Raw genomic sequence first — 19661 nt, forward strand, 5'->3', positions numbered from 1 at the left:
CTGGATTCGGTTAAGAATGATTTTGAAGTAATAGGCTTAACATCAGAAGAGGAACCAATGTTAGCACTGAATAGGGGATCATGGAGGAATCTTATAAGGGGGACTATGCTCCAGACTGAACGCTGAAAGGCATAATCAGTCTTAAATGATGATGATGACGATCCCCCGTATGGCAGCTGAGATGATAGACCCTAGGATAGGATGAGAGAGGGTGTGGACTCACCGCCGGAGTTGAGGAAGCGCTTGCCGCGGGTGATGGTGGGGTCATGTTACACGCATGGGAGAAGCAAGGTTATCCAAGACTCATGGGTTCAGTAGTAGAGGGTAGGAGGAGTCGGGGCAGACCAAGGAGAAGGTACCTGGATTCGGTTAAGAATGATTTTGAAGTAATAGGCTTAACATCAGAAGAGGAACCAATGTTAGCACTGAATAGGGGATCATGGAGGAATCTTATAAGGGGGACTATGCTCCAGACTGAACGCTGAAAGGCATAATCAGTCTTAAATGATGATGATGACGATCCCCCGTATGGCAGCTGAGATGATAGACCCTAGGATAGGATGAGAGAGGGTGTGGACTCACCGCCGGAGTTGAGGAAGCGCTTGCCGCGGGTGATGGTGGGGTCATGTTACACGCATGGGAGAAGCAAGGTTATCCAAGACTCATGGGTTCAGTAGTAGAGGGTAGGAGGAGTCGGGGCAGACCAAGGAGAAGGTACCTGGATTCGGTTAAGAATGATTTTGAAGTAATAGGCTTAACATCAGAAGAGGAACCAATGTTAGCACTGAATAGGGGATCATGGAGGAATCTTATAAGGGGGACTATGCTCCAGACTGAACGCTGAAAGGCATAATCAGTCTTAAATGATGATGATGACGATCCCCCGTATGGCAGCTGAGATGATAGACCCTAGGATAGGGTGAGAGAGGGTGTGGACTCACCGCCGGAGTTGAGGAAGCGCTTGCCGCGGGTGATGGTGGGGTCATGTTACACGCATGGAAGAAGCAAGGTTATCCAAGACTCATGGGTTCAGTAGTAGAGGGTAGGAGGAGTCGGGGCAGACCAAGGAGAAGGTACCTGGATTCGGTTAAGAATGATTTTGAAGTAATAGGCTTAATATCAGAAGAGGAACCAATGTTAGCACTGAATAGGGGATCATGGAGGAATCTTATAAGGGGGACTATGCTCCAGACTGAACGCTGAAAGGCATAATCAGTCTTAAATGATGATGATGACGATCCCCCGTATGGCAGCTGAGATGATAGACCCTAGGATAGGGTGAGAGAGGGTGTGGACTCACCGCCGGAGTTGAGGAAGCGCTTGCCGCGGGTGATGGTGGGGTCATGTTACACGCATGGGAGAAGCAAGGTTATCCAAGACTCATGGGTTCAGTAGTAGAGGGTAGGAGGAGTCGGGGCAGACCAAGGAGAAGGTACCTGGATTCGGTTAAGAATGATTTTGAAGTAATAGGCTTAACATCAGAAGAGGAACCAATGTTAGCACTGAATAGGGGATCATGGAGGAATCTTATAAGGGCGACTATGCTCCAGACTGAACGCTGAAAGGCATAATCAGTCTTAAATGATGATGATGACGATCCCCCGTATGGCAGCTGAGATGATAGACCCTAGGATAGGATGAGAGAGGGTGTGGACTCACCGCCGGAGTTGAGGAAGCGCTTGCCGCGGGTGATGGTGGGGTCATGTTACACGCATGGGAGAAGCAAGGTTATCCAAGACTCATGGGTTCAGTAGTAGAGGGTAGGAGGAGTCGGGGCAGACCAAGGAGAAGGTACCTGGATTCGGTTAAGAATGATTTTGAAGTAATAGGCTTAACATCAGAAGAGGAACCAATGTTAGCACTGAATAGGGGATCATGGAGGAATCTTATAAGGGGGACTATGCTCCAGACTGAACGCTGAAAGGCATAATCAGTCTTAAATGATGATGATGACGATCCCCCGTATGGCAGCTGAGATGATAGACCCTAGGATAGGATGAGAGAGGGTGTGGACTCACCGCCGGAGTTGAGGAAGCGCTTGCCGCGGGTGATGGTGGGGTCATGTTACACGCATGGGAGAAGCAAGGTTATCCAAGACTCATGGGTTCAGTAGTAGAGGGTAGGAGGAGTCGGGGCAGACCAAGAAGAAGGTACCTGGATTCGGTTAAGAATGATTTTGAAGTAATAGGCTTAACATCAGAAGAGGAACCAATGTTAGCACTGAATAGGGGATCATGGAGGAATCTTATAAGGGGGACTATGCTCCAGACTGAACGCTGAAAGGCATAATCAGTCTTAAATGATGATGATGACGATCCCCCGTATGGCAGCTGAGACGATAGACCCTAGGATAGGGTGAGAGAGGGTGTGGACTCACCGCCGGAGTTGAGGAAGCGCTTGCCGCGGGTGATGGTGGGGTCATGTTACACGCATGGGAGAAGCAAGGTTATCCAAGACTCATGGGTTCAGTAGTAGAGGGTAGGAGGAGTCGGGGCAGACCAAGGAGAAGGTACCTGGATTCGGTTAAGAATGATTTTGAAGTAATAGGCTTAATATCAGAAGAGGAACCAATGTTAGCACTGAATAGGGGATCATGGAGGAATCTTATAAGGGGGACTATGCTCCAGACTGAACGCTGAAAGGCATAATCAGTCTTAAATGATGATGATGACGATCCCCCGTATGGCAGCTGAGATGATAGACCCTAGGATAGGATGAGAGAGGGTGTGGACTCACCGCCGGAGTTGAGGAAGCGCTTGCCGCGGGTGATGGTGGGGTCATGTTACACGCATGGGAGAAGCAAGGTTATCCAAGACTCATGGGTTCAGTAGTAGAGGGTAGGAGGAGTCGGGGCAGACCAAGGAGAAGGTACCTGGATTCGGTTAAGAATGATTTTGAAGTAATAGGCTTAACATCAGAAGAGGAACCAATGTTAGCACTGAATAGGGGATCATGGAGGAATCTTATAAGGGGGACTACGCTCCAGACTGAACGCTGAAAGGCATAATCAGTCTTAAATGATGATGATGACGATCCCCCGTATGGCAGCTGAGATGATAGACCCTAGGATAGGATGAGAGAGGGTGTGGACTCACCGCCGGAGTTGAGGAAGCGCTTGCCGCGGGTGATGGTGGGGTCATGTTACACGCATGGGAGAAGCAAGGTTATCCAAGACTCATGGGTTCAGTAGTAGAGGGTAGGAGGAGTCGGGGCAGACCAAGGAGAAGGTACCTGGATTCGGTTAAGAATGATTTTGAAGTAATAGGCTTAACATCAGAAGAGGAACCAATGTTAGCACTGAATAGGGGATCATGGAGGAATCTTATAAGGGGGACTATGCTCCAGACTGAACGCTGAAAGGCATAATCAGTCTTAAATGATGATGATGACGATCCCCCGTATGGCAGCTGAGATGATAGACCCTAGGATAGGATGAGAGAGGGTGTGGACTCACCGCCGGAGTTGAGGAAGCGCTTGCCGCGGGTGATGGTGGGGTCATGTTACACGCATGGGAGAAGCAAGGTTATCCAAGACTCATGGGTTCAGTAGTAGAGGGTAGGAGGAGTCGGGGCAGACCAAGGAGAAGGTACCTGGATTCGGTTAAGAATGATTTTGAAGTAATAGGCTTAACATCAGAAGAGGAACCAATGTTAGCACTGAATAGGGGATCATGGAGGAATCTTATAAGGGGGACTATGCTCCAGACTGAACGCTGAAAGGCATAATCAGTCTTAAATGATGATGATGACGATCCCCCGTATGGCAGCTGAGATGATAGACCCTAGGATAGGATGAGAGAGGGTGTGGACTCACCGCCGGAGTTGAGGAAGCGCTTGCCGCGGGTGATGGTGGGGTCATGTTACACGCATGGGAGAAGCAAGGTTATCCAAGACTCATGGGTTCAGTAGTAGAGGGTAGGAGGAGTCGGGGCAGACCAAGGAGAAGGTACCTGGATTCGGTTAAGAATGATTTTGAAGTAATAGGCTTAACATCAGAAGAGGAACCAATGTTAGCACTGATTAGGGGATCATGGAGGAATCTTATAAGGGGGACTATGCTCCAGACTGAACGCTGAAAGGCATAATCAGTCTTAAATGATGATGATGACGATCCCCCGTATGGCAGCTGAGATGATAGACCCTAGGATAGGGTGAGAGAGGGTGTGGACTCACCGCCGGAGTTGAGGAAGCGCTTGCCGCGGGTGATGGTGGGGTCATGTTACACGCATGGGAGAAGCAAGGTTATCCAAGACTCATGGGTTCAGTAGTAGAGGGTAGGAGGAGTCGGGGCAGACCAAGGAGAAGGTACCTGGATTCGGTTAAGAATGATTTTGAAGTAATAGGCTTAACATCAGAAGAGGAACCAATGTTAGCACTGAATAGGGGATCATGGAGGAATCTTATAAGGGGGACTATGCTCCAGACTGAACGCTGAAAGGCATAATCAGTCTTAAATGATGATGATGACGATCCCCCGTATGGCAGCTGAGATGATAGACCCTAGGATAGGATGAGAGAGGGTGTGGACTCACCGCCGGAGTTGAGGAAGCGCTTGCCGCGGGTGATGGTGGGGTCATGTTACACGCATGGGAGAAGCAAGGTTATCCAAGACTCATGGGTTCAGTAGTAGAGGGTAGGAGGAGTCGGGGCAGACCAAGGAGAAGGTACCTGGATTCGGTTAAGAATGATTTTGAAGTAATAGGCTTAACATCAGAAGAGGAACCAATGTTAGCACTGAATAGGGGATCATGGAGGAATCTTATAAGGGGGACTATGCTCCAGACTGAACGCTGAAAGGCATAATCAGTCTTAAATGATGATGATGACGATCCCCCGTATGGCAGCTGAGATGATAGACCCTAGGATAGGATGAGAGAGGGTGTGGACTCACCGCCGGAGTTGAGGAAGCGCTTGCCGCGGGTGATGGTGGGGTCATGTTACACGCATGGGAGAAGCAAGGTTATCCAAGACTCATGGGTTCAGTAGTAGAGGGTAGGAGGAGTCGGGGCAGACCAAGGAGAAGGTACCTGGATTCGGTTAAGAATGATTTTGAAGTAATAGGCTTATTATCAGAAGAGGAACCAATGTTAGCACTGAATAGGGGATCATGGAGGAATCTTATAAGGGGGACTATGCTCCAGACTGAACGCTGAAAGGCATAATCAGTCTTAAATGATGATGATGACGATCCCCCGTATGGCAGCTGAGATGATAGACCCTAGGATAGGATGAGAGAGGGTGTGGACTCACCGCCGGAGTTGAGGAAGCGCTTGCCGCGGGTGATGGTGGGGTCATGTTACACGCATGGGAGAAGCAAGGTTATCCAAGACTCATGGGTTCAGTAGTAGAGGGTAGGAGGAGTCGGGGCAGACCAAGGAGAAGGTACCTGGATTCGGTTAAGAATGATTTTGAAGTAATAGGCTTAACATCAGAAGAGGAACCAATGTTAGCACTGAATAGGGGATCATGGAGGAATCTTATAAGGGGGACTATGCTCCAGACTGAACGCTGAAAGGCATAATCAGTCTTAAATGATGATGATGACGATCCCCCGTATGGCAGCTGAGATGATAGACCCTAGGATAGGGTGAGAGAGGGTGTGGACTCACCGCCGGAGTTGAGGAAGCGCTTGCCGCGGGTGATGGTGGGGTCATGTTACACGCATGGGAGAAGCAAGGTTATCCAAGACTCATGGGTTCAGTAGTAGAGGGTAGGAGGAGTCGGGGCAGACCAAGGAGAAGGTACCTGGATTCGGTTAAGAATGATTTTGAAGTAATAGGCTTAACATCAGAAGAGGAACCAATGTTAGCACTGAATAGGGGATCATGGAGGAATCTTATAAGGGGGACTATGCTCCAGACTGAACGCTGAAAGGCATAATCAGTCTTAAATGATGATGATGACGATCCCCCGTATGGCAGCTGAGATGATAGACCCTAGGATAGGATGAGAGAGGGTGTGGACTCACCGCCGGAGTTGAGGAAGCGCTTGCCGCGGGTGATGGTGGGGTCATGTTACACGCATGGGAGAAGCAAGGTTATCCAAGACTCATGGGTTCAGTAGTAGAGGGTAGGAGGAGTCGGGGCAGACCAAGGAGAAGGTACCTGGATTCGGTTAAGAATGATTTTGAAGTAATAGGCTTAACATCAGAAGAGGAACCAATGTTAGCACTGAATAGGGGATCATGGAGGAATCTTATAAGGGGGACTATGCTCCAGACTGAACGCTGAAAGGCATAATCAGTCTTAAATGATGATGATGACGATCCCCCGTATGGCAGCTGAGATGATAGACCCTAGGATAGGATGAGAGAGGGTGTGGACTCACCGCCGGAGTTGAGGAAGCGCTTGCCGCGGGTGATGGTGGGGTCATGTTACACGCATGGGAGAAGCAAGGTTATCCAAGACTCATGGGTTCAGTAGTAGAGGGTAGGAGGAGTCGGGGCAGACCAAGGAGAAGGTACCTGGATTCGGTTAAGAATGATTTTGAAGTAATAGGCTTATTATCAGAAGAGGAACCAATGTTAGCACTGAATAGGGGATCATGGAGGAATCTTATAAGGGGGACTATGCTCCAGACTGAACGCTGAAAGGCATAATCAGTCTTAAATGATGATGATGACGATCCCCCGTATGGCAGCTGAGATGATAGACCCTAGGATAGGATGAGAGAGGGTGTGGACTCACCGCCGGAGTTGAGGAAGCGCTTGCCGCGGGTGATGGTGGGGTCATGTTACACGCATGGGAGAAGCAAGGTTATCCAAGACTCATGGGTTCAGTAGTAGAGGGTAGGAGGAGTCGGGGCAGACCAAGGAGAAGGTACCTGGATTCGGTTAAGAATGATTTTGAAGTAATAGGCTTAACATCAGAAGAGGAACCAATGTTAGCACTGAATAGGGGATCATGGAGGAATCTTATAAGGGGGACTATGCTCCAGACTGAACGCTGAAAGGCATAATCAGTCTTAAATGATGATGATGACGATCCCCCGTATGGCAGCTGAGATGATAGACCCTAGGATAGGGTGAGAGAGGGTGTGGACTCACCGCCGGAGTTGAGGAAGCGCTTGCCGCGGGTGATGGTGGGGTCATGTTACACGCATGGGAGAAGCAAGGTTATCCAAGACTCATGGGTTCAGTAGTAGAGGGTAGGAGGAGTCGGGGCAGACCAAGGAGAAGGTACCTGGATTCGGTTAAGAATGATTTTGAAGTAATAGGCTTAATATCAGAAGAGGAACCAATGTTAGCACTGAATAGGGGATCATGGAGGAATCTTATAAGGGGGACTATGCTCCAGACTGAACGCTGAAAGGCATAATCAGTCTTAAATGATGATGATGACGATCCCCCGTATGGCAGCTGAGATGATAGACCCTAGGATAGGGTGAGAGAGGGTGTGGACTCACCGCCGGAGTTGAGGAAGCGCTTGCCGCGGGTGATGGTGGGGTCATGTTACACGCATGGGAGAAGCAAGGTTATCCAAGACTCATGGGTTCAGTAGTAGAGGGTAGGAGGAGTCGGGGCAGACCAAGGAGAAGGTACCTGGATTCGGTTAAGAATGATTTTGAAGTAATAGGCTTAACATCAGAAGAGGAACCAATGTTAGCACTGAATAGGGGATCATGGAGGAATCTTATAAGGGCGACTATGCTCCAGACTGAACGCTGAAAGGCATAATCAGTCTTAAATGATGATGATGACGATCCCCCGTATGGCAGCTGAGATGATAGACCCTAGGATAGGATGAGAGAGGGTGTGGACTCACCGCCGGAGTTGAGGAAGCGCTTGCCGCGGGTGATGGTGGGGTCATGTTACACGCATGGGAGAAGCAAGGTTATCCAAGACTCATGGGTTCAGTAGTAGAGGGTAGGAGGAGTCGGGGCAGACCAAGGAGAAGGTACCTGGGTTCGGTTAAGAATGATTTTGAAGTAATAGGCTTAACTTCAGAAGAGGAACCAATGTTAGCACTGAATAGGGGATCATGGAGGAATCTTATAAGGGGGACTATGCTCCAGACTGAACGCTGAAAGGCATAATCAGTCTTAAATGATGATGATGACGATCCCCCGTATGGCAGCTGAGATGATAGACCCTAGGATAGGATGAGAGAGGGTGTGGACTCACCGCCGGAGTTGAGGAAGCGCTTGCCGCGGGTGATGGTGGGGTCATGTTACACGCATGGGAGAAGCAAGGTTATCCAAGACTCATGGGTTCAGTAGTAGAGGGTAGGAGGAGTCGGGGCAGACCAAGGAGAAGGTACCTGGATTCGGTTAAGAATGATTTTGAAGTAATAGGCTTAACATCAGAAGAGGAACCAATGTTAGCACTGAATAGGGGATCATGGAGGAATCTTATAAGAGGGACTATGCTCCAGACTGAACGCTGAAAGGCATAATCAGTCTTAAATGATGATGATGACGATCCCCCGTATGTCAGCTGAGATGACAGACCCCAGGATAGGATGAGAGAGGGTGTGGACTCACCGCCGGAGTTGAGGAAGCGCTTGCCGCGGGTGATGGTGGGGTCATGTTACACGCATGGGAGAAGCAAGGTTATCCAAGACTCAAGGGTTCAGTAGTAGAGGGTAGGAGGAGTCGGGGCAGACCAAGGAGAAGGTACCTGGATTCGGTTAAGAATGATTTTGAAGTAATAGGCTTAACATCAGAAGAGGAACCAATGTTAGCACTGAATAGGGGATCATGGAGGAATCTTATAAGGGGGACTATGCTCCAGACTGAACGCTGAAAGGCATAATCAGTCTTAAATGATGATGATGACGATCCCCCGTATGGCAGCTGAGATGATAGACCCTAGGATAGGGTGAGAGAGGGTGTGGACTCACCGCCGGAGTTGAGGAAGCGCTTGCTGCGGGTGATGGTGGGGTCATGTTACACGCATGGGAGAAGCAAGGTTATCCAAGACTCAAGGGTTCAGTAGTAGAGGGTAGGAGGAGTCGGGGCAGACCAAGGAGAAGGTACCTGGATTCGGTTAAGAATGATTTTGAAGTAATAGGCTTAAGATCAGAAGAGGAACCAATGTTAGCACTGAATAGGGGATCATGGAGGAATCTTATAAGGGGGACTATGCTACAGACTGAACGCTGAAAGGCATAATCAGTCTTAAATGATGATGATGACGATCCCCCGTATGGCAGCTGAGATGATAGACCCTAGGATAGGATGAGAGAGGGTGTGGACTCACCGCCGGAGTTGAGGAAGCGCTTGCCGCGGGTGATGGTGGGGTCATGTTACACGCATGGGAGAAGCAAGGTTATCCAAGACTCATGGGTTCAGTAGTAGAGGGTAGGAGGAGTCGGGGCAGACCAAGGAGAAGGTACCTGGATTCGGTTAAGAATGATTTTGAAGTAATAGGCTTAACATCAGAAGAGGAACCAATGTTAGCACTGAATAGGGGATCATGGAGGAATCTTATAAGGGGGACTATGCTCCAGACTGAACGCTGAAAGGCATAATCAGTCTTAAATGATGATGATGACGATCCCCCGTATGGCAGCTGAGATGATAGACCCTAGGATAGGATGAGAGAGGGTGTGGACTCACCGCCGGAGTTGAGGAAGCGCTTGCCGCGGGTGATGGTGGGGTCATGTTACACGCATGGGAGAAGCAAGGTTATCCAAGACTCATGGGTTCAGTAGTAGAGGGTAGGAGGAGTCGGGGCAGACCAAGGAGAAGGTACCTGGATTCGGTTAAGAATGATTTTGAAGTAATAGGCTTAACATCAGAAGAGGAACCAATGTTAGCACTGAATAGGGGATCATGGAGGAATCTTATAAGGGGGACTATGCTCCAGACTGAACGCTGAAAGGCATAATCAGTCTTAAATGATGATGATGACGATCCCCCGTATGGCAGCTGAGATGATAGACCCTAGGATAGGGTGAGAGAGGGTGTGGACTCACCGCCGGAGTTGAGGAAGCGCTTGCCGCGGGTGATGGTGGGGTCATGTTACACGCATGGGAGAAGCAAGGTTATCCAAGACTCAAGGGTTCAGTAGTAGAGGGTAGGAGGAGTCGGGGCAGACCAAGGAGAAGGTACCTGGATTCGGTTAAGAATGATTTTGAAGTAATAGGCTTAACATCAGAAGAGGAACCAATGTTAGCACTGAATAGGGGATCATGGAGGAATCTTATAAGGGGGACTATGCTCCAGACTGAACGCTGAAAGGCATAATCAGTCTTAAATGATGATGATGACGATCCCCCGTATGGCAGCTGAGATGACAGACCCCCGGATAGGATGAGAGAGGGTGTGGACTCACCGCCGGAGTTGAGGAAGCGCTTGCCGCGGGTGATGGTGGGGTCATGTTACACGCATGGGAGAAGCAAGGTTATCCAAGACTCAAGGGTTCAGTAGTAGAGGGTAGGAGGAGTCGGGGCAGACCAAGGAGAAGGTACCTGGATTCGGTTAAGAATGATTTTGAAGTAATAGGCTTAACATCAGAAGAGGAACCAATGTTAGCACTGAATAGGGGATCATGGAGGAATCTTATAAGGGGGACTATGCTCCAGACTGAACGCTGAAAGGCATAATCAGTCTTAAATGATGATGATCACGATCCCCCGTATGGCAGCTGAGATGATAGACCCTACGATAGGGTGAGAGAGGGTGTGGACTCACCGCCGGAGTTGAGGAAGCGCTTGCCGCGGGTGATGGTGGGGTCATGTTACACGCATGGGAGAAGCAAGGTTATCCAAGACTCATGGGTTCAGTAGTAGAGGGTAGGAGGAGTCGGGGCAGACCAAGGAGAAGGTACCTGGATTCGGTTAAGAATGATTTTGAAGTAATAGGCTTAACATCAGAAGAGGAACCAATGTTAGCACTGAATAGGGGATCATGGAGGAATCTTATAAGGGGGACTATGCTCCAGACTGAACGCTGAAAGGCATAATCAGTCTTAAATGATGATGATGACGATCCCCCGTATGGCAGCTGAGATGATAGACCCTAGGATAGGGTGAGAGAGGGTGTGGACTCACCGCCGGAGTTGAGGAAGCGCTTGCCGCGGGTGATGGTGGGGTCATGTTACACGCATGGGAGAAGCAAGGTTATCCAAGACTCAAGGGTTCAGTAGTAGAGGGTAGGAGGAGTCGGGGCAGACCAAGGAGAAGGTACCTGGATTCGGTTAAGAATGATTTTGAAGTAATAGGCTTAAGATCAGAAGAGGAACCAATGTTAGCACTGAATAGGGGATCATGGAGGAATCTTATAAGGGGGACTATGCTCCAGACTGAACGCTGAAAGGCATAATCAGTCTTAAATGATGATGATGACGATCCCCCGTATGGCAGCTGAGATGATAGACCCTAGGATAGGATGAGAGAGGGTGTGGACTCACCGCCGGAGTTGAGGAAGCGCTTGCCGCGGGTGATGGTGGGGTCATGTTACACGCATGGGAGAAGCAAGGTTATCCAAGACTCATGGGTTCAGTAGTAGAGGGTAGGAGGAGTCGGGGCAGACCAAGGAGAAGGTACCTGGATTCGGTTAAGAATGATTTTGAAGTAATAGGCTTAACATCAGAAGAGGAACCAATGTTAGCACTGAATAGGGGATCATGGAGGAATCTTATAAGGGGGACTATGCTCCAGACTGAACGCTGAAAGGCATAATCAGTCTTAAATGATGATGATGACGATCCCCCGTATGGCAGCTGAGATGATAGACCCTAGGATAGGATGAGAGAGGGTGTGGACTCACCGCCGGAGTTGAGGAAGCGCTTGCCGCGGGTGATGGTGGGGTCATGTTACACGCATGGGAGAAGCAAGGTTATCCAAGACTCATGGGTTCAGTAGTAGAGGGTAGGAGGAGTCGGGGCAGACCAAGGAGAAGGTACCTGGATTCGGTTAAGAATGATTTTGAAGTAATAGGCTTAAGATCAGAAGAGGAACCAATGTTAGCACTGAATAGGGGATCATGGAGGAATCTTATAAGGGGGACTATGCTCCAGACTGAACGCTGAAAGGCATAATCAGTCTTAAATGATGATGATGACGATCCCCCGTATGGCAGCTGAGATGATAGACCCTAGGATAGGATGAGAGAGGGTGTGGACTCACCGCCGGAGTTGAGGAAGCGCTTGCCGCGGGTGATGGTGGGGTCATGTTACACGCATGGGAGAAGCAAGGTTATCCAAGACTCATGGGTTCAGTAGTAGAGGGTAGGAGGAGTCGGGGCAGACCAAGGAGAAGGTACCTGGATTCGGTTAAGAATGATTTTGAAGTAATAGGCTTAACATCAGAAGAGGAACCAATGTTAGCACTGAATAGGGGATCATGGAGGAATCTTATAAGGGGGACTATGCTCCAGACTGAACGCTGAAAGGCATAATCAGTCTTAAATGATGATGATGACGATCCCCCGTATGGCAGCTGAGATGATAGACCCTAGGATAGGGTGAGAGAGGGTGTGGACTCACCGCCGGAGTTGAGGAAGCGCTTGCCGCGGGTGATGGTGGGGTCATGTTACACGCATGGGAGAAGCAAGGTTATCCAAGACTCAAGGGTTCAGTAGTAGAGGGTAGGAGGAGTCGGGGCAGACCAAGGAGAAGGTACCTGGATTCGGTTAAGAATGATTTTGAAGTAATAGGCTTAACATCAGAAGAGGAACCAATGTTAGCACTGAATAGGGGATCATGGAGGAATCTTATAAGGGGGACTATGCTCCAGACTGAACGCTGAAAGGCATAATCAGTCTTAAATGATGATGATGACGATCCCCCGTATGGCAGCTGAGATGACAGACCCCCGGATAGGATGAGAGAGGGTGTGGACTCACCGCCGGAGTTGAGGAAGCGCTTGCCGCGGGTGATGGTGGGGTCATGTTACACGCATGGGAGAAGCAAGGTTATCCAAGACTCAAGGGTTCAGTAGTAGAGGGTAGGAGGAGTCGGGGCAGACCAAGGAGAAGGTACCTGGATTCGGTTAAGAATGATTTTGAAGTAATAGGCTTAACATCAGAAGAGGAACCAATGTTAGCACTGAATAGGGGATCATGGAGGAATCTTATAAGGGGGACTATGCTCCAGACTGAACGCTGAAAGGCATAATCAGTCTTAAATGATGATGATCACGATCCCCCGTATGGCAGCTGAGATGATAGACCCTAGGATAGGGTGAGAGAGGGTGTGGACTCACCGCCGGAGTTGAGGAAGCGCTTGCCGCGGGTGATGGTGGGGTCATGTTACACGCATGGGAGAAGCAAGGTTATCCAAGACTCAAGGGTTCAGTAGTAGAGGGTAGGAGGAGTCGGGGCAGACCAAGGAGAAGGTACCTGGATTCGGTTAAGAATGATTTTGAAGTAATAGGCTTAACATCAGAAGAGGAACCAATGTTAGCACTGAATAGGGGATCATGGAGGAATCTTATAAGGGGGACTATGCTCCAGACTGAACGCTGAAAGGCATAATCAGTCTTAAATGATGATGATGACGATCCCCCGTATGGCAGCTGAGATGACAGACCCTAGGATAGGATGAGAGAGGGTGTGGACTCACCGCCGGAGTTGAGGAAGCGCTTGCCGCGGGTGATGGTGGGGTCATGTTACACGCATGGGAGAAGCAAGGTTATCCAAGACTCATGGGTTCAGTAGTAGAGGGTAGGAGGAGTCGGGGCAGACCAAGGAGAAGGTACCTGGATTCGGTTAAGAATGATTTTGAAGTAATAGGCTTAACATCAGAAGAGGAACCAATGTTAGCACTGAATAGGGGATCATGGAGGAATCTTATAAGGGCGACTATGCTCCAGACTGAACGCTGAAAGGCATAATCAGTCTTAAATGATGATGATGACGATCCCCCGTATGGCAGCTGAGATGACAGACCCTAGGATAGGATGAGAGAGGGTGTGGACTCACCGCCGGAGTTGAGGAAGCGCTTGCCGCGGGTGATGGTGGGGTCATGTTACACGCATGGGAGAAGCAAGGTTATCCAAGACTCATGGGTTCAGTAGTAGAGGGTAGGAGGAGTCGGGGCAGACCAAGGAGAAGGTACCTGGATTCGGTTAAGAATGATTTTGAAGTAATAGGCTTAACATCAGAAGAGGCACCAATGTTCGCACTGAATAGGGGATCATGGAGGAATCTTATAAGGGGGACTATGCTCCAGACTGAACGCTGAAAGGCATAATCAGTCTTAAATGATGATGATGACGATCCCCCGTATGGCAGCTGAGATGACAGACCCTAGGATAGGATGAGAGAGGGTGTGGACTCACCGCCGGAGTTGAGGAAGCGCTTGCCGCGGGTGATGGTGGGGTCATGTTACACGCATGGGAGAAGCAAGGTTATCCAAGACTCATGGGTTCAGTAGTAGAGGGTAGGAGGAGTCGGGGCAGACCAAGGAGAAGGTACCTGGATTCGGTTAAGAATGATTTTGAAGTAATAGGCTTAACATCAGAAGAGGCACCAATGTTCGCACTGAATAGGGGATCATGGAGGAATCTTATAAGGGGGACTATGCTCCAGACTGAACGCTGAAAGGCATAATCAGTCTTAAATGATGATGATGACGATCCCCCGTATGGCAGCTGAGATGACAGACCCTAGGATAGGATGAGAGAGGGTGTGGACTCACCGCCGGAGTTGAGGAAGCGCTTGCCGCGGGTGATGGTGGGGTCATGTTACACGCATGGGAGAAGCAAGGTTATCCAAGACTCATGGGTTCAGTAGTAGAGGGTAGGAGGAGTCGGGGCAGACCAAGGAGAAGGTACCTGGATTCGGTTAAGAATGATTTTGAAGTAATAGGCTTAACATCAGAAGAGGAACCAATGTTAGCACTGAATAGGGGATCATGGAGGAATCTTATAAGGGGGACTATGCTCCAGACTGAACGCTGAAAGGCATAATCAGTCTTAAATGATGATGATGACGATCCCCCGTATGGCAGCTGAGATGATAGACCCTAGGATAGGGTGAGAGAGGGTGTGGACTCACCGCCGGAGTTGAGGAAGCGCTTGCCGCGGGTGATGGTGGGGTCATGTTACACGCATGGGAGAAGCAAGGTTATCCAAGACTCAAGGGTTCAGTAGTAGAGGGTAGGAGGAGTTGGGGCAGACCAAGGAGAAGGTACCTGGATTCGGTTAAGAATGATTTTGAAGTAATAGGCTTAACATCAGAAGAGGAACCAATGTTAGCACTGAATAGGGGATCATGGAGGAATCTTATAAGGGGGACTATGCTCCAGACTGAACGCTGAAAGGCATAATCAGTCTTAAATGATGATGATGACGATCCCCCGTATGGCAGCTGAGATGACAGACCCCCGGATAGGATGAGAGAGGGTGTGGACTCACCGCCGGAGTTGAGGAAGCGCTTGCCGCGGGTGATGGTGGGGTCATGTTACACGCATGGGAGAAGCAAGGTTATCCAAGACTCAAGGGTTCAGTAGTAGAGGGTAGGAGGAGTCGGGGCAGACCAAGGAGAAGGTACCTGGATTCGGTTAAGAATGATTTTGAAGTAATAGGCTTAACATCAGAAGAGGAACCAATGTTAGCACTGAATAGGGGATCATGGAGGAATCTTATAAGGGGGACTATGCTCCAGACTGAACGCTGAAAGGCATAATCAGTCTTAAATGATGATGATCACGATCCCCCGTATGGCAGCTGAGATGATAGACCCTACGATAGGGTGAGAGAGGGTGTGGACTCACCGCCGGAGTTGAGGAAGCGCTTGCCGCGGGTGATGGTGGGGTCATGTTACACGCATGGGAGAAGCAAGGTTATCCAAGACTCATGGGTTCAGTAGTAGAGGGTAGGAGGAGTCGGGGCAGACCAAGGAGAAGGTACCTGGATTCGGTTAAGAATGATTTTGAAGTAATAGGCTTAACATCAGAAGAGGAACCAATGTTAGCACTGAATAGGGGATCATGGAGGAATCTTATAAGGGGGACTATGCTCCAGACTGAACGCTGAAAGGCATAATCAGTCTTAAATGATGATGATGACGATCCCCCGTATGGCAGCTGAGATGATAGACCCTAGGATAGGGTGAGAGAGGGTGTGGACTCACCGCCGGAGTTGAGGAAGCGCTTGCCGCGGGTGATGGTGGGGTCATGTTACACGCATGGGAGAAGCAAGGTTATCCAAGACTCAAGGGTTCAGTAGTAGAGGGTAGGAGGAGTCGGGGCAGACCAAGGAGAAGGTACCTGGATTCGGTTAAGAATGATTTTGAAGTAATAGGCTTAAGATCAGAAGAGGAACCAATGTTAGCACTGAATAGGGGATCATGGAGGAATCTTATAAGGGGGACTATGCTCCAGACTGAACGCTGAAAGGCATAATCAGTCTTAAATGATGATGATGACGATCCCCCGTATGGCAGCTGAGATGATAGACCCTAGGATAGGATGAGAGAGGGTGTGGACTCACCGCCGGAGTTGAGGAAGCGCTTGCCGCGGGTGATGGTGGGGTCATGTTACACGCATGGGAGAAGCAAGGTTATCCAAGACTCATGGGTTCAGTAGTAGAGGGTAGGAGGAGTCGGGGCAGACCAAGGAGAAGGTACCTGGATTCGGTTAAGAATGATTTTGAAGTAATAGGCTTAACATCAGAAGAGGAACCAATGTTAGCACTGAATAGGGGATCATGGAGGAATCTTATAAGGGGGACTATGCTCCAGACTGAACGCTGAAAGGCATAATCAGTCTTAAATGATGATGATGACGATCCCCCGTATGGCAGCTGAGATGATAGACCCTAGGATAGGATGAGAGAGGGTGTGGACTCACCGCCGGAGTTGAGGAAGCGCTTGCCGCGGGTGATGGTGGGGTCATGTTACACGCATGGGAGAAGCAAGGTTATCCAAGACTCATGGGTTCAGTAGTAGAGGGTAGGAGGAGTCGGGGCAGACCAAGGAGAAGGTACCTGGATTCGGTTAAGAATGATTTTGAAGTAATAGGCTTAACATCAGAAGAGGAACCAATGTTAGCACTGAATAGGGGATCATGGAGGAATCTTATAAGGGGGACTATGCTCCAGACTGAACGCTGAAAGGCATAATCAGTCTTAAATGATGATGATGACGATCCCCCGTATGGCAGCTGAGATGATAGACCCTAGGATAGGGTGAGAGAGGGTGTGGACTCACCGCCGGAGTTGAGGAAGCGCTTGCCGCGGGTGATGGTGGGGTCATGTTACACGCATGGGAGAAGCAAGGTTATCCAAGACTCAAGGGTTCAGTAGTAGAGGGTAGGAGGAGTCGGGGCAGACCAAGGAGAAGGTACCTGGATTCGGTTAAGAATGATTTTGAAGTAATAGGCTTAACATCAGAAGAGGAACCAATGTTAGCACTGAATAGGGGATCATGGAGGAATCTTATAAGGGGGACTATGCTCCAGACTGAACGCTGAAAGGCATAATCAGTCTTAAATGATGATGATGACGATCCCCCGTATGGCAGCTGAGATGACAGACCCCCGGATAGGATGAGAGAGGGTGTGGACTCACCGCCGGAGTTGAGGAAGCGCTTGCCGCGGGTGATGGTGGGGTCATGTTACACGCATGGGAGAAGCAAGGTTATCCAAGACTCAAGGGTTCAGTAGTAGAGGGTAGGAGGAGTCGGGGCAGACCAAGGAGAAGGTACCTGGATTCGGTTAAGAATGATTTTGAAGTAATAGGCTTAACATCAGAAGAGGAACCAATGTTAGCACTGAATAGGGGATCATGGAGGAATCTTATAAGGGGGACTATGCTCCAGACTGAACGCTGAAAGGCATAATCAGTCTTAAATGATGATGATCACGATCCCCCGTATGGCAGCTGAGATGATAGACCCTAGGATAGGGTGAGAGAGGGTGTGGACTCACCGCCGGAGTTGAGGAAGCGCTTGCCGCGGGTGATGGTGGGGTCATGTTACACGCATGGGAGAAGCAAGGTTATCCAAGACTCAAGGGTTCAGTAGTAGAGGGTAGGAGGAGTCGGGGCAGACCAAGGAGAAGGTACCTGGATTCGGTTAAGAATGATTTTGAAGTAATAGGCTTAACATCAGAAGAGGAACCAATGTTAGCACTGAATAGGGGATCATGGAGGAATCTTATAAGGGGGACTATGCTCCAGACTGAACGCTGAAAGGCATAATCAGTCTTAAATGATGATGATGACGATCCCCCGTATGGCAGCTGAGATGACAGACCCTAGGATAGGATGAGAGAGGGTGTGGACTCACCGCCGGAGTTGAGGAAGCGCTTGCCGCGGGTGATGGTGGGGTCATGTTACACGCATGGGAGAAGCAAGGTTATCCAAGACTCATGGGTTCAGTAGTAGAGGGTAGGAGGAGTCGGGGCAGACCAAGGAGAAGGTACCTGGATTCGGTTAAGAATGATTTTGAAGTAATAGGCTTAACATCAGAAGAGGAACCAATGTTAGCACTGAATAGGGGATCATGGAGGAATCTTATAAGGGGGACTATGCTCCAGACTGAACGCTGAAAGGCATAATCAGTCTTAAATGATGATGATGACGATCCCCCGTATGGCAGCTGAGATGACAGACCCTAGGATAGGATGAGAGAGGGTGTGGACTCACCGCCGGAGTTGAGGAAGCGCTTGCCGCGGGTGATGGTGGGGTACTGCACGGCCAGCGACTCGTCGGGCCAGCAGAAGCCCTCCGCAGAGAACAGCACGCGCGCCCCAGTCCGCTCGAACTGATCCAGGATGCGCTCCGGGTCTGCCAGCACCACCACGTCGTAGCTGCAACACACACACACAGCGCCAATGCACACCCTTCTTCAGCTTCTAACACCATAGCTCTAAAGCTCTGCTGATTTATTTTTGTTCTATTTAATGTTACATCGTTGAGCTTCTGTAAATGTTGTTTGATTGAATCGATAACACAAAACTGTAGTACTCCTTTCTTTGTAAAAACTTTGATGTCATGGTTTGATTCTGTGCATTGTAGTATATGTGTCATTTAAACTGTCTCAATTGGAGGGAGACAAAACTTACTGTGTTGTTGTTGTTGTGGTCTTCAGTCCTGAGACTGGTTTGATGCAGCTCTCCATGCTACTCTATCCTGTGCAAGCTCCTTTATCTCCCAGTACCTACTGCAGCCTACATCCATCTGAATCTGCTTAGTGTATTCATCTCGTGGTCTCCCTCTACGATTATTACCCTCCACGCTGCCCTCCAATACTAAATTGGTGGTCGCTTGATGCTTACTGTACTTACTGTATATGACTGTAATTTCTGTGTGAATAATTTTGTGTAGAACTACCAATATATGCAAATATTCTATTTAATATGTTTGGTCGCTGTTATGTAAACTGCTGACCTTCACTTAGGGTTCTTAGTTATTTAAAGTGTTGTGCTTCCCCTCGGGAACGGAACTGTATAGCGCGCGCAAAATGTGGTGGGCACAGTTAGAAAGGTGGAACCGAGAGTCAGTCGGGGACGAGCTACCAAACTATCAACTGCTCATGTAAAAGTTGTGTATTGTGCTGGTTCCGAGACAGGCTTTTCCTGACGCTCTCCAATGCCTCGGATGGATGGATAAAGAGCTGGAACTATTCTGAAATTGGTATCTATCATCGCCACCAAGACATGACAGAGTCCGGCAATTCTACCTGCAAATCCACCTACCAACATGCACGCGCTACCACATTGCGCAATCACTGTAATGTACAGTGAAGGATCAGCTCATAGGGTGTTACAGTGTA

General features: G+C 49.2%; 1 protein-coding gene across 1 annotated transcript in view; it reads right to left on the reverse strand.

The window, feature by feature from the left end:
* LOC124554137 (procollagen-lysine,2-oxoglutarate 5-dioxygenase) overlaps nucleotides 1-19661 on the reverse strand; it is a 465996-nt gene that overhangs the window by 317912 nt on the left and 128423 nt on the right. Inside the window, exon 4 of the mRNA XM_047128203.1 lies at nucleotides 18533-18696. Coding sequence (XP_046984159.1) covers nucleotides 18533-18696 — 164 coding nt within the window. The remainder of the gene's footprint in view (nucleotides 1-18532; nucleotides 18697-19661) is intronic.

The sequence above is a fragment of the Schistocerca americana genome, chromosome 11, assembly GCF_021461395.2.
Source record: "Schistocerca americana isolate TAMUIC-IGC-003095 chromosome 11, iqSchAmer2.1, whole genome shotgun sequence".
NCBI classification, from domain to species: domain Eukaryota; kingdom Metazoa; phylum Arthropoda; class Insecta; order Orthoptera; family Acrididae; genus Schistocerca; species Schistocerca americana.